Source organism: Sinocyclocheilus anshuiensis, unplaced genomic scaffold, assembly GCF_001515605.1.
Source record: "Sinocyclocheilus anshuiensis isolate Anshui unplaced genomic scaffold, SAMN03320099.WGS_v1.1 scaffold726, whole genome shotgun sequence".
Lineage (NCBI taxonomy): Eukaryota > Metazoa > Chordata > Actinopteri > Cypriniformes > Cyprinidae > Sinocyclocheilus > Sinocyclocheilus anshuiensis.
The window spans coordinates 916993-939581 of record NW_015542365.1 but is presented as its reverse complement, the minus strand read 5'-3'; the positions used below and the strand labels follow the sequence as shown (position 1 = coordinate 939581).

At 36.2% G+C, this 22589-nt stretch overlaps 1 protein-coding gene across 1 annotated transcript in view; it reads right to left on the bottom strand.

Annotated features, from left to right (window-relative positions):
• The window catches only part of cpped1 (calcineurin-like phosphoesterase domain containing 1), a 25639-nt gene extending 4830 nt beyond the window's left edge, over nucleotides 1-20809 (bottom strand). The window contains exons 1-3 of the mRNA XM_016490982.1: nucleotides 20590-20809; nucleotides 16636-16854; nucleotides 7929-8351 (exon numbers count right to left, since the gene is read on the bottom strand). Of these exons, the coding sequence (XP_016346468.1) occupies nucleotides 7929-8351; nucleotides 16636-16854; nucleotides 20590-20653 (706 nt within the window). The 5' untranslated portion in view covers nucleotides 20654-20809. The remainder of the gene's footprint in view (nucleotides 1-7928; nucleotides 8352-16635; nucleotides 16855-20589) is intronic.
• Nucleotides 20810-22589: the final 1780 nt, after the last annotated feature.

The following is a 22589-nucleotide window of genomic DNA, read 5'->3' as shown; positions in this document are numbered from 1 at the left end:
TGATGCTGTTTTGTTCATAATTGTTTATGCAATTTACGAAATTATATTTGATTTTTATGAGTTAATTTAGACGTAATGCACGTTTTTTATAGACAGTTATTTGCATCGGCAATTTAATGCCCTGCATTGTTTTGCTCATTGCGCCCTCCTGTGGCCTCGGGAAACAAGCCAAAAGTTTAACCTATTTAATCTGCATATAAAACATTAGAAATGAGATATTTGTTAAATTTTTATTTTGTGTTTGACTGTTAAAACAAAAACATTTTTTGTTGTTTGTCTCTGTATTAAAAATACAGTGGTTAAATGTAAACATTTTTGTCTATTGCTCTTTGTTTTAAAAAAGGTTATAAAAATGTCAATAATTATCGATACCGAACGATATGAAACATTATATCGTTGATACATTTTTTAGCTATATCGCCCAGCCCTAGGTGGAATAGCCCAAAAAAACAATATTTTAAAGAGGGCTTACAGGCATTTGACCTTAATTGGTACTTTCATTTTATATAAGAGAGTTTATCAAATACAAAAAAAGGTATTTATGCTTTTAATGCTACAATAGAAGGTCTTTTTCCATTATCATCTCAAGATTTAAAAATAAACAGTTTTTTCCTCTGTTCATGTAATCACATTAGTCTGTCTCTCTCTGTTTGGAGATTGTTTTGCTTTGTATGCCATAAAAATGTATGCATTTTTGCGACAGTGTCTCAGCATGCTTGCAGTCGCTTATTTTCTCGGTTGTGATTTTTGGCTGTGAACATATCAGTGTGTCCATACTCCCACCAGTTCTGTTATCAGGCTGATTAATAAGCTGTGATCTCTTAACAACAAACAGTGCTGTGATGGATTTAGTTGTGGAGATTTGTTGTAATGTCAGAAGTTTCTGCATGTTTATAAGAAGATATCCATCTAAAGATGATCAAAACCTGCTGGGAATTTTGGGATTCTACACTAACAGCAGTACTATGAACAGAATGGCAGCACCCTTCTTTACTGCTTCCAGAGTAAATTCCTCCAGAACTTTGTCCACTGCTTGCAGCGACTTATTTCCATCTCATGAATTCCTTTTATTTCACATCTTGTAGATACATTTGACAAAATCCCATTTATCTTCCTGTTAATTAATGGGCTCATTACTGCAAGAAGAGTAGTATCTAGGGATCAACATGCCTTTTAGCTGAGAGAGGTGAAATTTGCTGAGAATGTGAGAGAACAGTACATACTAAAAATAAACAAACATTCACATAAAATAAGCCAGAGATCTAGTCCAATAAGGAAGTATGATGCCGTTCTGTGTTCAGTTCTCTGGAGACACACTAAAGTGCTACCAGAGTCTCTATTCCCAGCCACAGAACTAACGGATCTGCCAGATTTGGATGATATGTAAATCCTCATCTCGTCTCATCTATTCAAACCACTCAGACTGCATTAACGGTTTAGTTTGAGGGTTGTGTGTGCTGTCATTAGGCCACTGGGATACATTATGCACAAAATCTACCAGAAATAATTTGCAAGACATAAGGAAGTACAAAATGATTTTGTGCAAGGAGAACATTGCTTATGCCGGTCATGTATCGCACCCATTTATCACTGTAGACTCTCTAAATGGGGGATGGAGTTTTGTGTGTTGTGTAATTATGATTTCATCCAAATATGCATGAAAGGCAACTGGCATAGTGCTTGGCAATTTCAATCAAGCTGATTCCTATACACAGTGGAGCTGTTTCTTATCTGGAAAAACATATGTAGGATACATTATATGATTGTCACTTGCAAAACGTGCTTGAAAATGTGTGTGTGTGTGTGTGTGTGTGTGTGTGTGTGTGCGCGCGCGCGGTTTTTGTTAATTTATCTATATAGATCAGTATTGGATATTTAATTGTTCCTGTTCATTTTCTCAATTTTTAGATTTAGATTACTTTCGCTGCTTACGTATTCTTTAAAAACACTAAAAATTTAACAACACTGTTAAAAGTAACCTTTGTAAATGTCAAAATGAATATACAGTGTCATACTATACTGTACATTATAATGTTGTGACAATTCACTGGCGCATTTAAAAGGATTGATTTTAGTTTTTAGTGTTATATTTTAAATGTATTTATACAAAATAAAAGAACCTTAATAATGGCTATTTATCAGCCATGATATAACATGAAAATAATTAACAGCTTACTGTTATTATTTATTATTGAGTTTTTAATCAGTACAAAGTTGAATGAAAAACAAAGTAAATTAAGTTTCTACCATCTGCAGTTTAGCTTAAAGGAACAGTTCACCCAAAAAAAAAAAAAAAACTGTTGAACATTCACTCTCCTTTAGGCCTTCCAAGATGTAGATTAGTTTGTTTCTTCATCGGAACAGATTTGGAGAAATTTAGCATTACATCACTTGCTCACCAATGGATCCTCTGCAGTGAATGGGTGCCGTCAGAATGAGACATCAAACAGCTTATAATTCACAAGTAATCCACATGACTCCAGTCCATCAATTAATGTTTTGTGAAGCAAAAAGCTGAGTGTTTGTAATAAACAGATCATTGTTTCTAGATAAAATATGAGTCCTCTGTCCATAATATTGCTTTATTCAGTTCAGGGGTGGACTTGCGAGGTAAGTGGCCGCTTAGGGCCCCGGGGAATCAGGGGGAATCTGAAATTGGCGAAACATATTTGGCAAATGCTCCAGTGTGTATTTGTGTTCTGGAGAGTGTCAAATTTTCACTCGTCACTCAAATCGCAGAGTTTTTGTCAAGTGCCAAGTTCTGCAAGCTTGCGAATCCTCTCAGTATAACTGTGTAGATACGATCTAAATAAGCGATTCAATGTGCAATGCAGACAGCTTCAATGATTAACGGGACGTTGTGAGATCGCGATGAACTGAAGTGAATGACAGCTTTTAGTGATTATAGAGGGAGCGCTCTTTGCGCACTTTCTAGGCTGTATAATCCTCCTGACTGTCTCAGAACGGATATATTAACCTCAGAGAAGAAAGTATCGTGTTTTGTGTCATTTTATTTGTCTTGATGTTTCAAAATGACTCGCTTGTGTGCTTTTCCTATGCGCACCGGCGCAAACTGCTGCACACTCATACAAATGCACGAATACACTGACTGGGGATTTTCACTTAATAATAGATTACATTTTTAATTTGTTTCTTGGCAAACCCTACCATATGCCTTAAGAACACGTGGAATACGGAACAAGCTGCATTGGATAATTTTATTATATTTGAATCCTTTTTGTAAAAAGATTTAAGAAGGTTACTTCATTAAATGGACAAGTACAAGCATTTTTTTTTCAATCATGTCTTCTTTTGTGATCCACAAATAAAAATAAGTCTAATATGGCTTTAGAATAGCATCAGGTTAATTCATTATTTACTTAAGTTGTGAAAAGGTAAATAAACTATACGAGAGAGCAAGCAACACAAGTGTTAGGCATAAAAGAACATGCTTAGTTATTGTGTTGGGGCCCCCAAAAAATGAGGGGAAGTCGTGGCCTAATGGTTAGAGAGTCGGACTCGTAACCCAAAGGTTGCGGGTTCGAGTCTCGTACCAGCAGGGGTTGTAGGTGGGGTGAGTGAATGTACAGCGCTCTCTCCCACCTTCAATACCACGACTGAGGTGCCCTTGAGCAAGGCACCGAACCCCCAACTGCTCACTGTGACATGTCACATCACTTTTCACTTTAAATCACTAAGTCCGCCCCGATTCAGTTAAAAAGTTGACTTGTCTAAATCAGGAGAGAAATATGCACCGATCAAGCACCGTTTACAATTGAAAACAGTCAAAAACAGTTCTAATCAAATATGTCAGCATGATTATGGATTATGGACTCATATGTTGGCCAGAAGCAATTATTTAAAATTAATGCATTAACGCATTAATAATGGATTTTCATTTTGGGTGGAACTATTCCTTTAACCCAAATTACCGATCAAAGACATAATAGTCGAAGAAAAATGCAATCCAAGGCTTGTGGACCGACCCTGTTCAGACCATTTTTGCTAAATGTTCAGTTGCTAGTTATCTTTTTAAGCCCCTGAAACATTCCGTACAATGATGCAAGACCTTGAGATACACAAAAACCCAGCCAAGCCTCTCGTAAAGGATATCTGATAACAATGGGCACTCCATCACAATGTAACCTCCACAGAACACACTATTCTTCAATGTCTGCCTGAAACAACACGCTTGCCAGCTTACCTACAATTCTCAGCAGATGACAAGCATTCTGTTGATTAACCAATTCTCACTCTCATTTCTACTGGCGTGTGCTGAATGACCTTAAGACAGCTGAAATAGCAGAGGAAACACTTGGCTTATCACTGCTAATTAACACACTACAAGATAGCACCACTGGCAGTGTGAGAAACGTTTTTGCATTATAATACAATGCAATGGGAGCTCAAAAACACAAGTTGCCTTTTAAGATAGCACAAGCTCTCTTTTTACTTGTATGTTTAGTGCTGTTGTCAAGAGTACATTTACCAATAAGATGCATTCAAGGGTTTTTACGATGCACACAAACATTTAAACTTCGCTTAACCATGGCTCTTCAGTGTTGAAATTACAGCCTTATAAAAGATGCCATTAGGATAGACTTGAAAGTAAAACAAAAAAATGTCTCATGGGTTTCTTCTGTGCATATGAGTGAAAAAAATGCATCCCAAGTATTCAGGTGTTCAAAACACCCTATAATCATACCCAAATATATCTGATTTAGGGAGAAAAAATGTGCAATGTATTTATACAGTGAGAAAAACTTAAATAGATATAAGTTCTACTGTCTTATTGGTAGCTGTAAACATAACCAGATTAGTCAAAAAAACTATTTAAAGGGGTCATAGGATGCAACATGCACTTTTACAAGTTGTTTGAATTACTCTGATCCAAACCGTGTGGCGGAGGCGCGGAGAGCGCGCGTGCGAGCCGAAGCATTGCCACGACTAACCGATTCATGATTTATTCGAGATTTAATAATCGAATGGCGAATTCAACAGTTACATTTATTTTGTAATTAAATTACGTAACGCCGTTACATGTAACTAGTTACTCCCCAACACTGGTGACGTCACACAGACAGGCCCCTCCAACGATAGTTTGATTGAAAAGCCAGATAGTAAAAAATTTCTCATGTAGGATTGGTCAATAATTTTTTTTAAGGAAGGACTTAGCGAAGGGACAATTCTGGGGGATATTGTTGGGCTTTTCATTCAGACTCTACACTTATGTTCCAGGATCTACAAAAAACAAGACAAGTTCAGTCCACACTGTTTCCCAACCCTGCTGCTACACAATAATTTTTATGATTAACACAAAGCTTATCACAAAGCACAGAGGACCTGACGGACATTATTTTACTGCTATGTCAGTGCTGCAGAGGAATATAGGTCTGTAAACAGCTTGTGACATCAGGAACTGTATATTATATGTATTCATTAAAAATGCCACCCACTGTACAAACCTCAAAAAGCTAACAGACATCTGGAGTGATCAGCATGTTTTCCCCCAAGGCAGATGTCTCAAAAAAAGATAATCTTCTCACAGTCACTCTGCCTTTTAGAAAATGCAGTTTAAATCATACAAATATAATCTGCAGCACGATATTAAATCTACGAGCTCAAGGAGCCCGGAAAAATGAGTTTGTGGGCAGTGGCTGTGTTTTCCTCTGACAGTGATCTCTGATCTCCAAGAGGATTGGTTTATTTTTTTCAAGCAAATTCCTCATTTTTTCATCCTTCGTGTTTTGATCATTGAGAAATTAGAAAGTGGAAATGGTAAAAGTGGACGTGTCAGTGCTCCGATCAAGCCCCTCTCTGTCGCCCACTACAGCTCCCGACTCATTTACACACTACTCGATTTCCATGAACACACAGCATATATAAAATGAGAGATTAAAGTATTCTTACAACAAAAGAAACAGAACCTTGCATGACGATTTTAAAAGACAATCATTTCAAATAATTTAAAAGTATAAAAGGGGAACTATATTCACAAATAATATGTTTTATGTCTTATATATGCTTGATGTGTTTCCTGTAATCGGTGCAAGTTTAACCAATGTTTTATAACCCCTTTTAGTAGATAAGATTATTAATGTGTATGCAAACTACCCGATATTTGAGCTTGAATGAAAGCTTATTTTATGTGCGAAACTTTGGTATGAATGAGAAGTGGGAAATATGTACGATACTTGCATTAAGAGACTTTATAGAAGTATTAATAAAATCTGGCAAGGATGTTCCCATGTGATAAATTGAAGCATCATGTTAATTTATGCATGAAGAAGAACCTTGCGGGGCGTGGCCCTGCCCTGCAGCCAATATCTGATTGGAACCACAACCTGTGGGACGGACTTATGCAGCTGGATCAAAAACCCAATGTCCGAACGGATTCAGTGCCTTTTCGCCTTTGTGTTAAATCGCGCTCCAAGTCGCGCACACACACTGCACCATCAAGCGATCAGGTCATCCAGAACTCAAACATTTTGTTGAAACTTCGTGACTGCCAGAGATCTTCAAAAGCCTAAAGTCTTGCAAACTCTGACTCTCTCAGAAGAACTCCAAGCATCACTCTCCGTGCCTAAGGCAACCGACTTTCAAAGCTCCTACGTCACAAGGCAACTTCCATTCACCAGAGGGATCTCCCAAAAGGACGTCATCCAAACGACAGATCGGCAACCAATCAGAGGCTCTGTGAAATGTGAAATCCCTCTCGGCTTTCCAGCGCAAATGCACGTAACACACAAAATCTTTTCATCTCTTGCTGAACTGGTGCTGAATTGAGTTTAAGCAGTAAACATAAGCCAAGTCTCTGCTTTTATGAGTTTTCTCAGGTTGAATTTAAAGAACTCGTAGAAAACGAGTATTAGAACTTTGGGAACTTCATGCAAATGCAGCAACTCATTTCCTGAACCTTTTGTGTGTATGTGTATGTGTATGTGTGTGTGTGCGTTTTAGCTTAGTTTAATGTGCCATAGAATAGCAAATAAACTTTTGTTTAATTTATAAAGAAGTATTGTCTTGTGTCGTGTATTTTTAAAGTTAAACCCTGCCCAGATCCGGCTACCTAGCTCGTAGCTTATAAATGATCACAAGCATGTATTAACCTTTGGCCAGGGATAGTACAAATATTCAAACTGGTAAGATATACTGATGTTAACGTCTCGCTGGACGAACGGTAGATCAAGTGTAAATTATCAAATTTGGAATCAGTTCAATCAGGTTGATTTTGAATCTTCAGATTCGATTCCCCCTCTGAAAAGAGCTAAAATAAAAGAGTTAAATTCCTTACAGTGCATATATATATATATATGTATATAGAACTGTTTTGTTGAATATGAAAAGTTCACACTCTTCACTGAAAAAAAAAATAAAATAAATTAAATTAACAAATTATTTTGTTTGTAGGCTTACTGTACACTGATCCGTAATGTACACTAGTTAATATATATACTACTGATATATTACCCTTTCTGTTCAATTCACAAACAAATAAATCAGTTGGTGCTTTGTTTTTTTTATCAAATCATTTGGCGAATCAGTCAGAAACAAACCACAAGTCACTTACTTAAAAGCAGATTTATATTTCTTATTATATAACTGAGAACTAAAACTGTTCATTTATGCCTCGTGAAAGCAATGTGAAAAATGCAAATCAATATAATTTAAGTATTGTTGTTCTTATGACAACAAAAAGATACATATATAAAATAAAAAGATACATATATAAAATAAAATAAAAAAAAAACTGTTGGAAAAAATATTTTGATTACTATTTAACATATTTTCGGGAAAAGGCTAAACAAAATTCTGAGTATATGGCATTCCTAAAGACAAAGAGTATTCTACGATACTTTTTGACGTGAGATATGAACACATGCAACTTGTCTTGTTTGATGTGTAAAGCTCAAGTGCTTTCTTCTCACCTGCTTGTTTGAATCTCTGGATCAAGCGCTCTCTGATTCCCTTCTGCAGGTTGAAGTAGTCATCCTCTTCGTCAGGTTTATGGAGGAAGAGCGGAATGTGCTGGAAGACAAGCACGTGGCGGGAGGGGGTATGGATGGCTCTTTGCAGCTGGCTCTCCAGCCAGACCTCATGGGCCTCCATTAACTCAGGGCAGCCTGATGAGTCGAAGAAGAACTGAGAGTTCAACACCAAACACAACACCCCACCCACCCAAAAACTAAAGTAATCATCGCCCCAGTCACGGCAGAACTGCTCCACGCTCTCCGGAGTGGGTGTGTTGCCAAGATCGTGGTTGCCACTGACGAACACTAGAGGAATGTCGGGGTCACTTCCTCTCAGTGCTTCTTTGAGGTCCTTAACCTGTTCTTCTCTGAACGGACATCCTGAAAAATTAAGAGATTTTTCTTGGTTGAAAAGCCTCATTTAAGTAAGTACTGTATGTCTTAGCATGTCAATAAAATAACATCTGCAACCCAATTTAATTCCTTAATGAGCTCCATACAACAGGATATTCAGCAAAATTATTTATAATATTTATATTTTCATTTGACCTATTTTTTTATATTTCCACACATTATCCCAAACATACATTTATATTTTCTTCTCTGGAATAAGAGATAACTGCATAACAGGAGCAAAAAAGACTATATACATAAAAACTACAGTTAAATCCTCCGGAGCAATATTGAGCACAGCAGCAATGAACATAGCAGGAACAGTCGGCTTTCAGTGGAAAATAAGATGCAGCACCAGACATGAGGCATGTGATAGTACATAAATACTATCTTCAATGGCTCTTTCCATCTTCAAAAGAATACTGAAGTAGGCAATATGTGGAGGATTCAGAATAAAGTTTCTGTCTCATACAGAAGATAGGAAAGCATCCAGTCTAACCGCATTTCTCTAAAGTAAAGGCAGACTGTCAAGCGATGAGTTTTGAAGCTCATTAATAACAGCCTTAGGTTACCTCTAATATGACAAATAGGGCATCTTGCTAATTGCCTGCTGTGAATTTGAAACTCAATGAGTAGCAGAGTTGAAATTAGAGTTGGCATTAGTGACTGTGGTGTTGTGAATGCTAGACAAAGAAAACTAAACCAACAGACCATGATTCTAGTCTATGGAGAGAATTAACTGCCTTTCCAACACCTTACTAAAATGTGTACTAAAAATTTTGATCCATTTTTTTTGTAAATTATTATCAAGCAACCCTCTACAATGCAAGCAAATCACACACATATGCGACCAAATTGCGCATCAGGATGCTAAAGAATGCCTGTCAATAGCCACTGGCTAGTAAATTGTTATATTTCACCTGCCGGTGGGTTAAAGAGAGGCTAAAAATAGCCTTAGTAGTTCAGAACAAATATACATTCACTGTATGTTGTGTCCTATGACTGTTTTCTCTCACATGCATACAAAGATAGAACGCGAGAGAGTCTGGCATAAAGAATTGGTATGCTAGATGTAAAAGTTATTCTTTTCCAAATGGTACTTCCTGTCATGATGGCGATACACAGATCTTTTCCACTGACAAAGTGACAATGGTTAATAATTTCCATGACCACAGAAAAAAAAAGCCAACAATAAAAAAGTAGCCCATATAACTCTTTTTTTGTGTGGCAAAGGTCATACAGGTTTCAAAATAGATAATAGACTAAATTAAAAAAGATAAATAATAAATTACTACTTAATAATAAATTACAGAATTTTCATTATGGCTTCAAATAAATAAAAATAAATTGCATTGAAGCAACTTCTTTTTTTATGTGTTAGCAAGTGTACTTGGTGAGAATAGGCCAATTACTACTCTTACTTTGTGATCAATGCCATTATCAATGCTGAATCTGAGCCACACTTTGACTTTCTCTCTGAGTTACGTAACATTCAATTTCAACAGGTCCCCCATTTCTCCCAGCTGTGCCAAATCCCACAGAAATCTATTAAAATCTCTCCCAAAAGAGATCTCTATCAGTTAAACATACAGAGAAGAGAGGGCTCTTCCAGAGCTGATTTCCCCCTGGTCAGCCCACTGATGTGCAGCTGCTCCTCAGAGAACTTCACTTTTATCCACTTTCAACAGCAATTAAAAACCTTACGTATGTGGAAGGTGAAACAGAAGGATATGAAAACCTCCACCTCACTTTCTGAGTTGTCCCCTACCACAGCACACACAAGTCTACAGGCAGCAGGCAAACGTTTTTATAGTCCCCATAAGGAAAGCATCAGGTTCAGTGCTCTCCTAATCTAATCACCTCCCTCGATGATCTCTCCTGCTGCCAGTCAGGAGAAGTCCTTGAACCGGAAAGCTCACAAGGATTCTGTGCCGATATCATGGAGCGGCCCTTCAATTACCGAGTGGAACTTTACTTGTCCAACATGCTGCCGCTGACTGTTCATTATCGCAGACAGAACACAGGAGGTAGAATGGCTGAAATAAAATCAGATTTGGTCGCCAATGAGGTTTGAAGAGTCACAGCACGTGTTTAATGAAGGAAATATTGACTGACAGGGTTGTTCTAAACCTTGAGATAGCCAATACAACGGTCATAAAAAGGGATACTTCACCTAAGAATTAAAGTTCTTTCACTAACTCTCATGTCGTTACCAAAACAGTATGATTTTTCTTCCATAAACCACAAAAAGAGATGTTAGGCAGGATGTTTTTGCTGCTCTTTTCCATATAATGTAAGTAAATGGTGACCAGGGCCATGAAGTAGATATAAATTAACAAATTATTAATTGAAAAATGTCATTATATTAGTGTGATTTGAATGTGCACATATTCAAAGTGTGTCACAAATGGTTACGAGCATACATAATGTACACAATATTACTGCTTTTACTGTATTTTTGATTAAATAAAATGTTTCTTTCAAATACATAAAATCTTACCGACCTCTTAGGCATACGTGAATGCGAATGAGATTTCAGAATTGCTGAGAAAATTTCTTGAATAACAATTTAATTTAACAATCTGTTGCTTACACAAAGCTAACATATGGTTTGAGAAGACTTGGAATATAGCACAAAAGTTGTTTGGATTACTTTTATTTTACATTTAGTCATCCGGTCACCATTCAATTTTACTGTGTGGAGTGGGTCATATGGCTTTTTAATGACAAAGTAAATGATGACATAATTTTCATTTTGGGGTGAAACTTCAAATCAGATTGACATATTCCACCATTGAGGAATATGGTGGAACGTCTCCACAAGCTCTCTGTAAGATCCTCAATCAAAAATATACAGCAAGCTTCCAGCAGTTGAAACTGCAGAATTCAAGGATGCCTGCTTCGAGTTTATGTGAGTCGAAAGAAAAAGTTGATCACAAAGACACAGCAATGCCTCTTTTCCCAGGAGAAGTTTGGGATGTCCCCCAAGATACAGATACTCTTTTACAGGTGCACTATAGCCTCCTGTCAAGTAGTATTACTGTCTATTGTGTGAGCTGCACAACACAGAACCTGCTCAAGGTGTGATGGTCTGAATGAATCACAGAGGGTATACAACCCAACCTGCAGGATAACCACACCAGGAAGAGCACGACTAAAGCAAAAAAAATAAATCATTACGGATCCCTGCCATCCAACAACAGCCTCTTCTCACTGCTGCAGTCAGAAAAAGCCTAGCAAAGCCTTGGGGTCAATACTGAGAGGTTCTGGAGGAGCTCCTACACCCAAACTATCCATACACTTAATGAGGAATCTGCCAGGGGCCTGCAACACTAACAACACAGCAGAAATGCATCCCGTGCATATGAACTTTATAACACATACATATTGCTATTATGGTCGTATCATCCAATAATCATTTATTTTTCTTTTGCACACCCTCATAATTTGCACTTTTGTATATAGTGGAAGAATTTTAACACTTGTTTGTTAAAATATTAACTATATTTTTTATTTGTTTTTAACATGGCACTGAGTTTATTTATCACCCAGCCATGTGTATAACGTAAAAAGACACAAACCGTAGGTTATGCAATGTTTACAAGTGGTTACAAAACAGCACCTGCTGTTAACACCAGGCTAGGCAAGAACTCTTTTCGGCAGTGCATCTGCTGAATGAGTAATAATTTTAAGTATAACTTCAATAATAAATGAATAATAGAATGATTTTTGAGCACATTTTAAGGTACAGGAAAGTGTGGTAAGTTTTACAGTCATGACTGTGACTTGATATCTCATAGTGTGACTTATAACTCACAGTTGTGATTTTATGTGTCTTGTAATTGCGTCTTTAAACTATGAGTTATTTTTTTATTTTTAATGGTAACCCCTTTACTTTTTTTTGTTTACTCGGAGGCAAAAACCGGCATATAAAATGTCATTAAATTAAAAAAAAATCTACTGTATAACTTTGTACATGTATCTGATTTGATGTTTAACAATAATCAATTAATAATAGGATAATTAGGAGATGTTAAGGTAAAGGGTAAGGCACTAATTAAAAAAAATATATATGAAAGCCACCTGTTTCAAAAAAATAATACTTTCCTATATATCTTACAATGTGACTTGTTTCTCACAAATTGCAATTTTAGACTTGTAACTGCATCTTAAAAATGTGTATTTAGTTCCTTGTTTATCTCACAATAACATCACCTTATTTTATTTTTTTACTCTGAGGTGGAAACTGGCAATAAACTTTAAATGAAAATTCTACATTAAAACGACTGTACACATTTCATTCTGTATCTGAAATGACTTTAACAAAACCATTTCTTTTGAATCAAAAATGAAAAATTAATTCTTTGAGTCAACCATGAAAATTGCTATAGAAGCTTTGTCAAAACATGTGTTTTGCAGCCTTGTCTAGATATAATCAACCATCACTCAAGACTGTCAGATCAGAGTCACACCCGTTTTTCTTTTATTTGTCTGCTGGTGTGTTTTTATTTTTCCTGTGATTTTTATTGTGATTGAAGACCAAAGATGAGCAAAGGCAAATAAAACCTTGAGGAAGCTGTTTTCTTTCACTGACTTCTGCTATCAAAGCCCTAATGATTAATGAAGAAGTGATGAGGAGGAAGTGGCGTAGGTCTGGTGAAGCCTGTGCGGGGCAGAGAGAGGAAACACGCTGCATGACAGACATGGCGTGTAATGCATATGGCATCCTTTGTCTGCTCTTCTGGCCTGACACTAATGGGTGTTGACACCAGGCCGTTTAAAGGTCTCCAAACCTCATAAAGTTCCATAGCTGTGCCTTTACAGGCAGCTTATCATAACCTGACCTATAAATTACATCCAGCAGGGAAGCCACAAACCTGGGCTCATATTAAATCAAGCAAATATGACACTTCAGAGTTCCCTCGGATCCTAAATGGGGATAATCTGATAAGTCAGCCATTGAAAAAACAGTAACTGTCAACATCTGGGTGATTTAAATTCATGCGGTGAGAAACATTTATGACAGCTTTAAATGTACTGTCACTTTGATACTGGCACTCAAGTGCAAGACAATCAAGCGCAAGAAACATTGACTCAGAGACCCGAAACTTGAAACCTAATGTACAAACACTCTCGTCACCTTCACAGGTAACTACCGCCTAGCCTTCAGAGGTTATTTTTTATTTCCCTGTGTGCTTTGCAGTTTGAGCTGAGGCAATTAGATAAGTGCCGGACCCTCAGCTCCACAAGCTCCATTTCATAATAGCCACCTCAAAGATTAGAGACGACAGAAGAAGAAAAGACTTGAAAAAAAGACTCTTGCCTCTTCAATCATAAACAAAAAATAAATGAACCCTAAAGTGAGCTTTTTGTCTAATAAATACTAAATAATCCTGTTTCTTATTTATATCCTGCATCTAATCTTTTATATTGATCTATCAACCAATTCAAAAATGTTAGTATTCAACAGCAATACCAGTTAAATTGCAAGATGTTTATTTCCAATAACTAATATGCAACACACTTATTTAGCTTATATTAATAATAAACATATATAAATAGTAATATAATATATAGAATTTTGTTTTTCAAATGTTTTTCAAATGTTTTTCAAACTATTAAACATTATTTAATTTTAGATTTAAACTATTAAATATTATTTAAATAAATACAATGTATTGTAGCATCTAAGCATTTCACAAATAAACATTACTTCATGTTCATTATTAGATATTTTATTTATTAGTTATTAAAAATATGAGCAAATTACAAACAATAAGACAAATACCACAAACAAAGATACAAAAGAAATAAAGTGCTTTATGTTTCTCCGGTTGGTCTATCTGACAGTTGTACTATGCAGGTACGAAATACTATAGAAACTGAATAATCAAATGTAAAAATTAAACACTGCATAGTCTTCACTGTATGAATTAAACATATTGATTTTTAATACAACTACTAAAGATTACATCAAGAGCAGTGAATTATTGTTTTGTTTTCTTTTGTTGTTTGATTCAAACTAACACCACAGACAGCAGCAGGTATATTATAGTGATGTCACTTTAAGACTGTACGAATATACTGTGTAGCAATATACACCATATAGCAGAATCTCTACTGATTCACACTTTATATTGTTGCCACGCTATATATACAGTTGCATGCAAAAGTTTGGGCACCCTTGATAATTATCATAATTTCATTGTATAATCTGCTGGACTTTCGAAGCAGCAACTTCATTTGGATATAATTTATACCTTATGGAAACCGTAACATTTCAGTTCTGAAATATCATCAGAAACAATGCAATATGAATCATAACAAAAACACATAGGTGCAAAAATTTGGCCACCCCAACAGAATAATGGCATCAATATTTAGTACAGCTACCTTTTGCTGAAATAACAGCCGGTAGATGCTTCTTATAGCCACTGATAAGTCCCTGAATTCTCGCTGCAGGTATTTTGGACCATTCTTCCATGCAAAATTTCTCCAGTTCAGGCAGGTTTGATGGCTCCCGAAGCATGGACTCAATTCAACTCGCTTCAAATCAATCCATAGATTTTCAATTATATTTAATTCTGGGGACTGGGGGTGGCCATTCAAGAACATTGTACAGTATCTGTGTCTGAGCATGAATTCTTTGGTAGATTTGGAACAATGCCAATTGTTCTGATGAAACAACCAACCCTGGCGTAACTTCAAACTCTTGACTGATTTTTCAACATTGTTCTTAAGAATCTGCTGATACTGGGTGGAATCCATGCGACCCTCAACTCTGACATGGTTTCCAGTACACGTGCTTGCCAGATAGCTCCACAGCATGATGGACCCTCCACCAAATTTTACAGGTTCTTCTCCTGGAATGCTGTGTTCTTTTTCCGCCATGCATGCAAAGCGTCTCTGGTTGTGACCAAATAACTCTATCTTAGTTTCATCTGTCCACAACACATTATTTGGCTTGTCCAGGTGAGCCTTTGCATACCTCAAACGACTCTGCCTGCTGGCAGTATGCAGAAAAGTCTTATTATGCATCACCCTTCCATTTGGCTGTTACTTGTGCAAAGTGCACTGGACTGTGGAAAGATGTACAATGACAATATCAGCAACAATATGTTCTTGGAGCTCGTTGGAGGTGGTCTGTGGTTTGTCTGTGACCATTTTAACCACTCTTCACCTTTGCCTTTCAGATATTTTTCTCAGCCTACCACATCTTTCCTTCACAAGGACTGTTTCTGTTGCCTTCCATTTTCTAACTATATTTCTGACTGTGGAGGCAGTAACCCTTAAACCTTTGTGATAATTTTTTGTATCCTTCTCCTAATTCATATTGATAAATTAGCCTAAATTAGTCATTAGAGAGTTCTTTTGAGGTTCCCATGCTGTTACTTTCAAGTAGAGAATCAAGGAGAAGCAAAGATAGTAATCAGCTACCTTTAACATCCTTTTTCATGATTGGTTGGACTTGTGTTTGCAGTGTTATGGTTCATTGAGTCAATCAAATACATTTTTTGTGTTGCAATTAATCAGCATTAAGTGACTACAAGTATTAAAATCCACACAAACGAGAGGGTGCCCAAACTTTTGCACAGCCATCTTTATTTCATACAACTTAATACTGCTACACTAAGAGTTAATGTCTGAAAAACATTCCATTATGCAGCTTTCTCTAGAAACTGAATGGCATATTACTAAGATCTTTTCTTATAAAGAAAAGTATTATTCTTCTTTCAGACGAATACAATCAGAGTTATATTAAAAAATATCCTTGCTCTTCCAAGATTTATAATGGCAGTGTTTTGCCATTTCAAGATTTTGAAGCCCAAAAAATTACATCCATACATCATAAAAAGTACTCCACACGGCTCTGGGGGGTTAATAAAGACTTTCTGAAGTGAACTGATGCATTTGTGTAAGAAAAATATCCTTATTTAAAACTTTATAAACCGTAATCTCTAACTTCCGCTAACTGTCGTACTCGCGTTCACGTGAGAGTGGCCAAAAAAATATACATATGTACGAAAAAGGTTCTTCAGATTATTAAAATATTATTCACACTAAGAATAGTTCTTCTTTTACTTCTTTTAAGAACTATTCACAGAAAGGTTATTTGGGGTACACAAAATGTTCCTTCTACTAAATTGCTATAAAACCACCTTTTGGAACCTTTTTAGGTATATTTTTTACTATAGAGGTCTAAAATTTCTGGAGAAAGCAAAAATGCCTTTAGCATTCCAGCAGCACCATTTCAGTGGAACAGGTGGCTTACCAGGCATAGCATGGACCAGGTCTCCACACAGGACCAGGAAGCGAGGTCTGGGCTGTAGTTTGTTGATTGCCTGAACTGCCTGTTTTGTGAGCTGAACCTCCTCGGTCCACTCATCCCCTCCTGAATCACAGTCACCAATCCTCCACGCCTTCATCAGGCCAAGCTGGGGGTCCGCAGCCTGGATGAAGTAAAAGGGCCCACTCCACTCCTTCTGTTCATCTGGAAAGAACAGGAGAAAATAACCTGAAGCTGACAAACCATCTACTTTAAATATCTCAATTATTAATGCTGTGCTTGTGGATAATGCATACAATGTTTTGCATAATTAAACATTACATAAGATGCTAACAATCAAACTGTTTAAAGTATTTATAAAAATCTTTATCTCAAGTGAGAGAGTCACAGTTAAGGGCACAGCTCTAACACCTGGAACACGCCTGTCGTATAGAAACTTCAGCTGTATATAACACCTTCACAGCAGTTCTTGTGTTATAAGGAAACAAAAACGGCAGGAAAAAAGTCGATTTTCACACCTCAGGGTTTACAGCGCAAATACAGCTCAGAAACAGTTTTTACCCATGATTCTTTGAGAAACTTCCAGCATTAAAACTTGGTCAAAATATAAATTAAGACGATACCCCTGCTGGGAACATCATACAAGTCTTGTCTTTGCTTTCCACTACACTCACTTACACTGAGTGTGTGAAGAGGTTTTTGACAGAGCAGCAAGCCTCAAAAGCTAGAAGAAAAATAGAGAATTTCTTTCTGTTCCTGATCCTGACTGTGCAGCCTAGTAGGAAAAAAAATGTTATGATTCTGTTTTATCCTTAGCTACACATTGTCATATGAACAACTAGTCAATAACCTCAAAGATTTATGTCTCACAATTATAAATTGTGTGATTCACTAAAAAGACCCGACTCATAAAAGTCATTCGTTGGGGAGTTAGATTACACAGATTGTGCAGTATCTTGCAGTATGGCCAGGCTACACTTTTTGCCGTTAATGTTTTTGATTCACTGTAAGAAACGTTTCATAAAATTCATTCATTCGGTAACCGGGCTACACTGAATTTGGTGTATGTTTTTTGATTCACAAAAAAAAAAAAAACGCTCAATAAGAGTCATTTGTTGTGGAATCAAACTACACTGGTTGCACAGTATGTTTTACATTTACTAAAAAGGACTGACTCGTAAGAGTCATTCATTCTGTGGCCAGGCTACACTGGTTGCAGTAGGAATGCACGATATTGGAAAAAAACTCACATTGTGATATTTTGTTTTTCTGCTATATATATTGTGATATGAAATTTAAAAAATCACCAGATGACTTGAATAGCTCTATTTTGTAGGTGAGTAAATCAGTACAGAAAATAACAAACAAATTACAAGCATAGATAAATATAATAGAACAAAGATACAATTGAACTAAACAGTGCTTTATATTTTTCAGGTAAGTCTAACAGTATTCACTATTCAGGTACAGAACTTGAATAATCAAATGTAAAATAACACTGCATAGTCTTCACTGAATAAATTAAATCTAATTAAATCTGTTATGTGTGATTTTTCTCTATGTGTTTTGTTGTTTGATCAAAATTCATGACACAGAAAGCAACAGGATCATTAAACTGCTGCGAACCAATATACTGTTACAAATCCGTTTTCTTTTTCAATCGTTTAGCTTCACCTAAGCAAATGTGTTTACAAGGACACTTGCAGAGACATGCATTTTGACAATTTCACCGGTAAGTGTCATTTCAGGCACAAACAGACGAAATGAACGGAATTCGGTGTTCATGTGCATCTGCGTGGCTCTGTGTATGAGCACAGAAAACAGCGCATGTTCATAATTGAGCTCTATTTTGCGCCTTCTTGCACTCGAATGGTTTAAAATTGCTTGAATGTTTAAACAGACAGGACCTAAAACACATGCAAATGATGAACCTTCATTGTATGATGGTTAAACTTTGCAATTAATCCAAGAATCACCTGTGTTTCGAACCCTGGTACCTGGTTTATATGGATTAACGATCACTATACTATACATGCGCACATCGCGATATCGATGCTGAAACGATACATCGTGCAGCCCCAGGTTGCGGTGTATGCTCACTGTTCAGCACTCTAGATAGCATTGTTGGAGCACCATTAATTAATTAATGCAGGAAACTGTCAGCGTATTTCAGCATGGTATTTTTAATCCGCATTGTGGAAGAATTGTTAAAGGAATTCTGAATAAGAATCAGTTCTTGGATACCAAACCTATTGTGTCATTTTATAAAAAAATAATAATTTTATTTCCAAATGAGCTGCATCAACATCAGTCCCTATGGAGCAACCATGTTGTTCCAATCGTTTTGTCATTCTAACAAGTTGAAGTGTTTGCTATGCTTCGAGCATCTCTTTGGGAAAGCACAAAACCTGCTTAAAATAAATAAAATAAAAACACATGATATCTGACCAATTCAAAAAAGCATTTAAAATGTACCATCTGCTGCCTGGAATCTAGTTGTCTAACGCTTTCATGTACAGTCTCCAGAGACTGGAAACTATTTTCAGGCAACTTTAAACAACATGAATTGAGAGGAGCAGACAAAGCTCCCATGACAGCCGATAAGCACAAGCCTCTTTTAGCAAACATAAATCAGAGGGATATCTCAGATGACTCCCAGAGCTTTCAAATACTGCTAACCTAATCATAAATCAAGATAAAAGCCTCCTGTGATAAAGCATTAAAATATCAACTCAACTCACAGCATCCACAAACAGTCACTGCTGTAGGTTTTTCTCTCACACACAAAAAAAAGGAAAAAAATTTGCAGATGTCAACACTGCCAGCGCAAAGCAAAGAATAAGCAAGAAATTAGTCTGAGATGAAGATTTCAGACTGGATTTACATAAACAGTCAAGCAGAGGAACCACATAGGGACAAAACACTTCAAAACACGTACACACTGAAAAACACCAAATCAAAGGTTATAGTCCGCACAAATTTCAAATTATAAATCTATTTTCTAAATGCATCTTATTGATGTTATTGTGAACAATTTATCTATGAATGTTTATTTATTTTTCATTTTGGTCTTTGGTCTTCATCAAAAACATTATGACAATCCATTTCACTATGATTTACATCAGTATTCATTGCGAATTTAAGTTAAGCAATCATCTGAGGCTTTTGTTCTGATAGACATGGAAAGTAGGGAAAACAATGCTAAATACTTAACCGTTTAATTGCACCTTACAGGATTTTAACCATTTTTTTGTTTATTTTTATTTAAAAATAACAAATAATTTTTTTATGCTACCCATATTGTTTGCAGTTAATGTCACAGGCTGTTGAACAGTCGGTACTTAGTTGCAAAGTGCAGTAGTTCTGATGTTGTTTATGCATTTACAAAACTGTCAGATTTTCTTATGTAAATATCTGCATATTGTGTATTGTTCCTGGTTTTGGTTTTAAGAAGATTTTTGTTCCCTATAAACTTTTGATGTTTGATCTCGAATGACCAATTAGCACCCAAATTAAATCTGGGTCCTAAAGCAAAACCGGTTTTTAATGACTGATTTAGCACATTTTAACCTATTTGCCCTAATATATTAGGTTAACTTTGTTTTGTGTACGTCATGTGACATGTCAGGGTTTCTATCTAAACTGCACTGCAACTATCTACAGCTCAATGCTAAGTGGTTTGTTATTCCTGACATAGCTACAGTTAGTAACACTTGGCTGTGAAGTCGATAGTAGGCTACTCTGCGCGTTTCAGTGACTTGTTGGAATTCGGTACACCGGTCAGCATCTAACGAGTTTACAGAGGACTGTAAACTTCGATTTCAAGCAGTGTTCCAAAATACATAAACGACCTTGAACCAAAACATACTGTCATAATTCAAAGCTTTGCAGCATTATCTATAAAGTAAATCGACATTAGCTAGCATCAGCTAACCATACCTTCTGTCAGGCCCTTATAACTCCGATCCTTCGCTCTCAGAAAGACACTTTCGTCCCCTGCCATTGAAACGCGTTCGCTACCTAGTCTAGGATAATAAACCGTTCGACCTATATTTTCGTAAGTTTCGCTATCGTGTTTGGGCGTTCGTTGCTAAATCTGACGAAGTCATCGGTTACTTAATAACAGTGTGTTTGTGAATCGATGCGTTTGGTGATGTATTAGCAACGTCTGGAAATGTTCGTAGTGGACTCTTTGAAATGACAGGCTGACTACAAACGAATTAAAAGTCGGATCTCTAATGTTCATTATGGATATTTGACACTACTTTCAAAATGCACAGTAGCCTACTATATGATACTTTTATATAAACAGCCGAGAAAAACTTAAAAGATCAGGCTAGTCTACAATATTGACTAAACTAAATTAAAAATCTAAAATATGTTTATTTTTAAGCGTCTGTTGTATTGTGTTACAATAGGCCTAACTCGGTGGAATTGTTTCAGCAGTTTGCTACGAATATGATATTCGACGATAGACAGTGTTCTGATTCTGTCAAATAAATCAATGTATACTGTTTTATAAATATATGTGATAGCAGTGTCTAATAATAAATGTATATTATTTAATGCATATATGTTTCTAATAATTTTCATATAGCCTACCTATAGCAACACAATGTATGTATGCAGGGCGCAACTGCACATTTGTAGAGGGGTATGCAAGATCAGTGTCGGCGACCCCCTGTATTCTAGTAACTCGCGCAGAAAACTTTCTGCAAGTCAGTGACCAAAAGCCCATTACTATAGCTTGTGCATGGAAGGATACAAACTCATAAGGAGTAAACAAAAAAAAGTGACAAAGGATTGAACCCCCTTCCCCCTTTTTTAATACCATAGGGAAAAAAGGGAAAAATAAAACCAAGAAAAAAAGAAAAGTGTGTCACATGACATCCCCTTTAACTCCGGATGGCAGATCCCAGACAGTAGAACACGTTTTTTTATTCATTTTTATTTTCAAACACTTGTAATATTGCTCACTTTTTATATATATTATAATATTGTTTATTTGCCTCAAAGTTATTCATATTCTTGCACATTTTTATATAGTAAAATTTATTTGAAAGAACATCTGCCATGCTAAGTGGAAGATTTCTTTTTACTTCAGTTACACAGATGGCCTATTTTAAATTTACAACGGCAATTTTCAGTGAAAAGTGGCTAGTTTGTATCTTTGTTTACAATCTTCTCAGTTTCTCTCAAATGTAAATCAAATGCCCATTTACAAACATGTTCCAGATTTTTTAATATTTATTTATATTAAATATTTATCATTTATAATAAATTGGTGACAGTACAATACTGGACAATGATGTAATCTGCAGAATTTACACTTCAATTATGAGACTACAGTGTTTCCCATACATTAAGGCAGGTGTTTTTATATCACTGCTTTTCTGAAGGAAACCGACTGTCTTCAGAAAATTGGATGTCATTTTCATTTAATCTTGCATGTAATGTCTGATAAAGCAGTGTTTTTTTTTTAGCTGAGCCCTGCTTTGTGTACAGCCGTTACCTTTGGAAGGCGGGCCTTCATCAAACCCGGAACTAATCAAGCCGTTTGTACCAGGATGGGGAGAAAGGTAGCCTATTGTAATAATGTCAATTATGTACAAAATAATGCGTTTTTCGAACCACCAAGCATGAGAGCATGTTCTAGTACACCCCCAAAACAAATTCAAGACATTGTAAAAGAGCATAATAGGACCCCTTTAACACCCCCAAAATCTTGTTCTCCATCATTGTATAGGCCCACTCATGGATGAGACATGCAGATAACTATAGTCAACCTTCACTGAATTTTATATAATCAATGAACTCTCAATCATTCTATTCTAGCATTCTATTAGTTGTCAAAACTATTTAATTGCATCACTTTTGTCATACCTAAATCGAGCTCTGTACAAAGGAAAATAATGCAAGAATGTAAAATGAGTTATTTT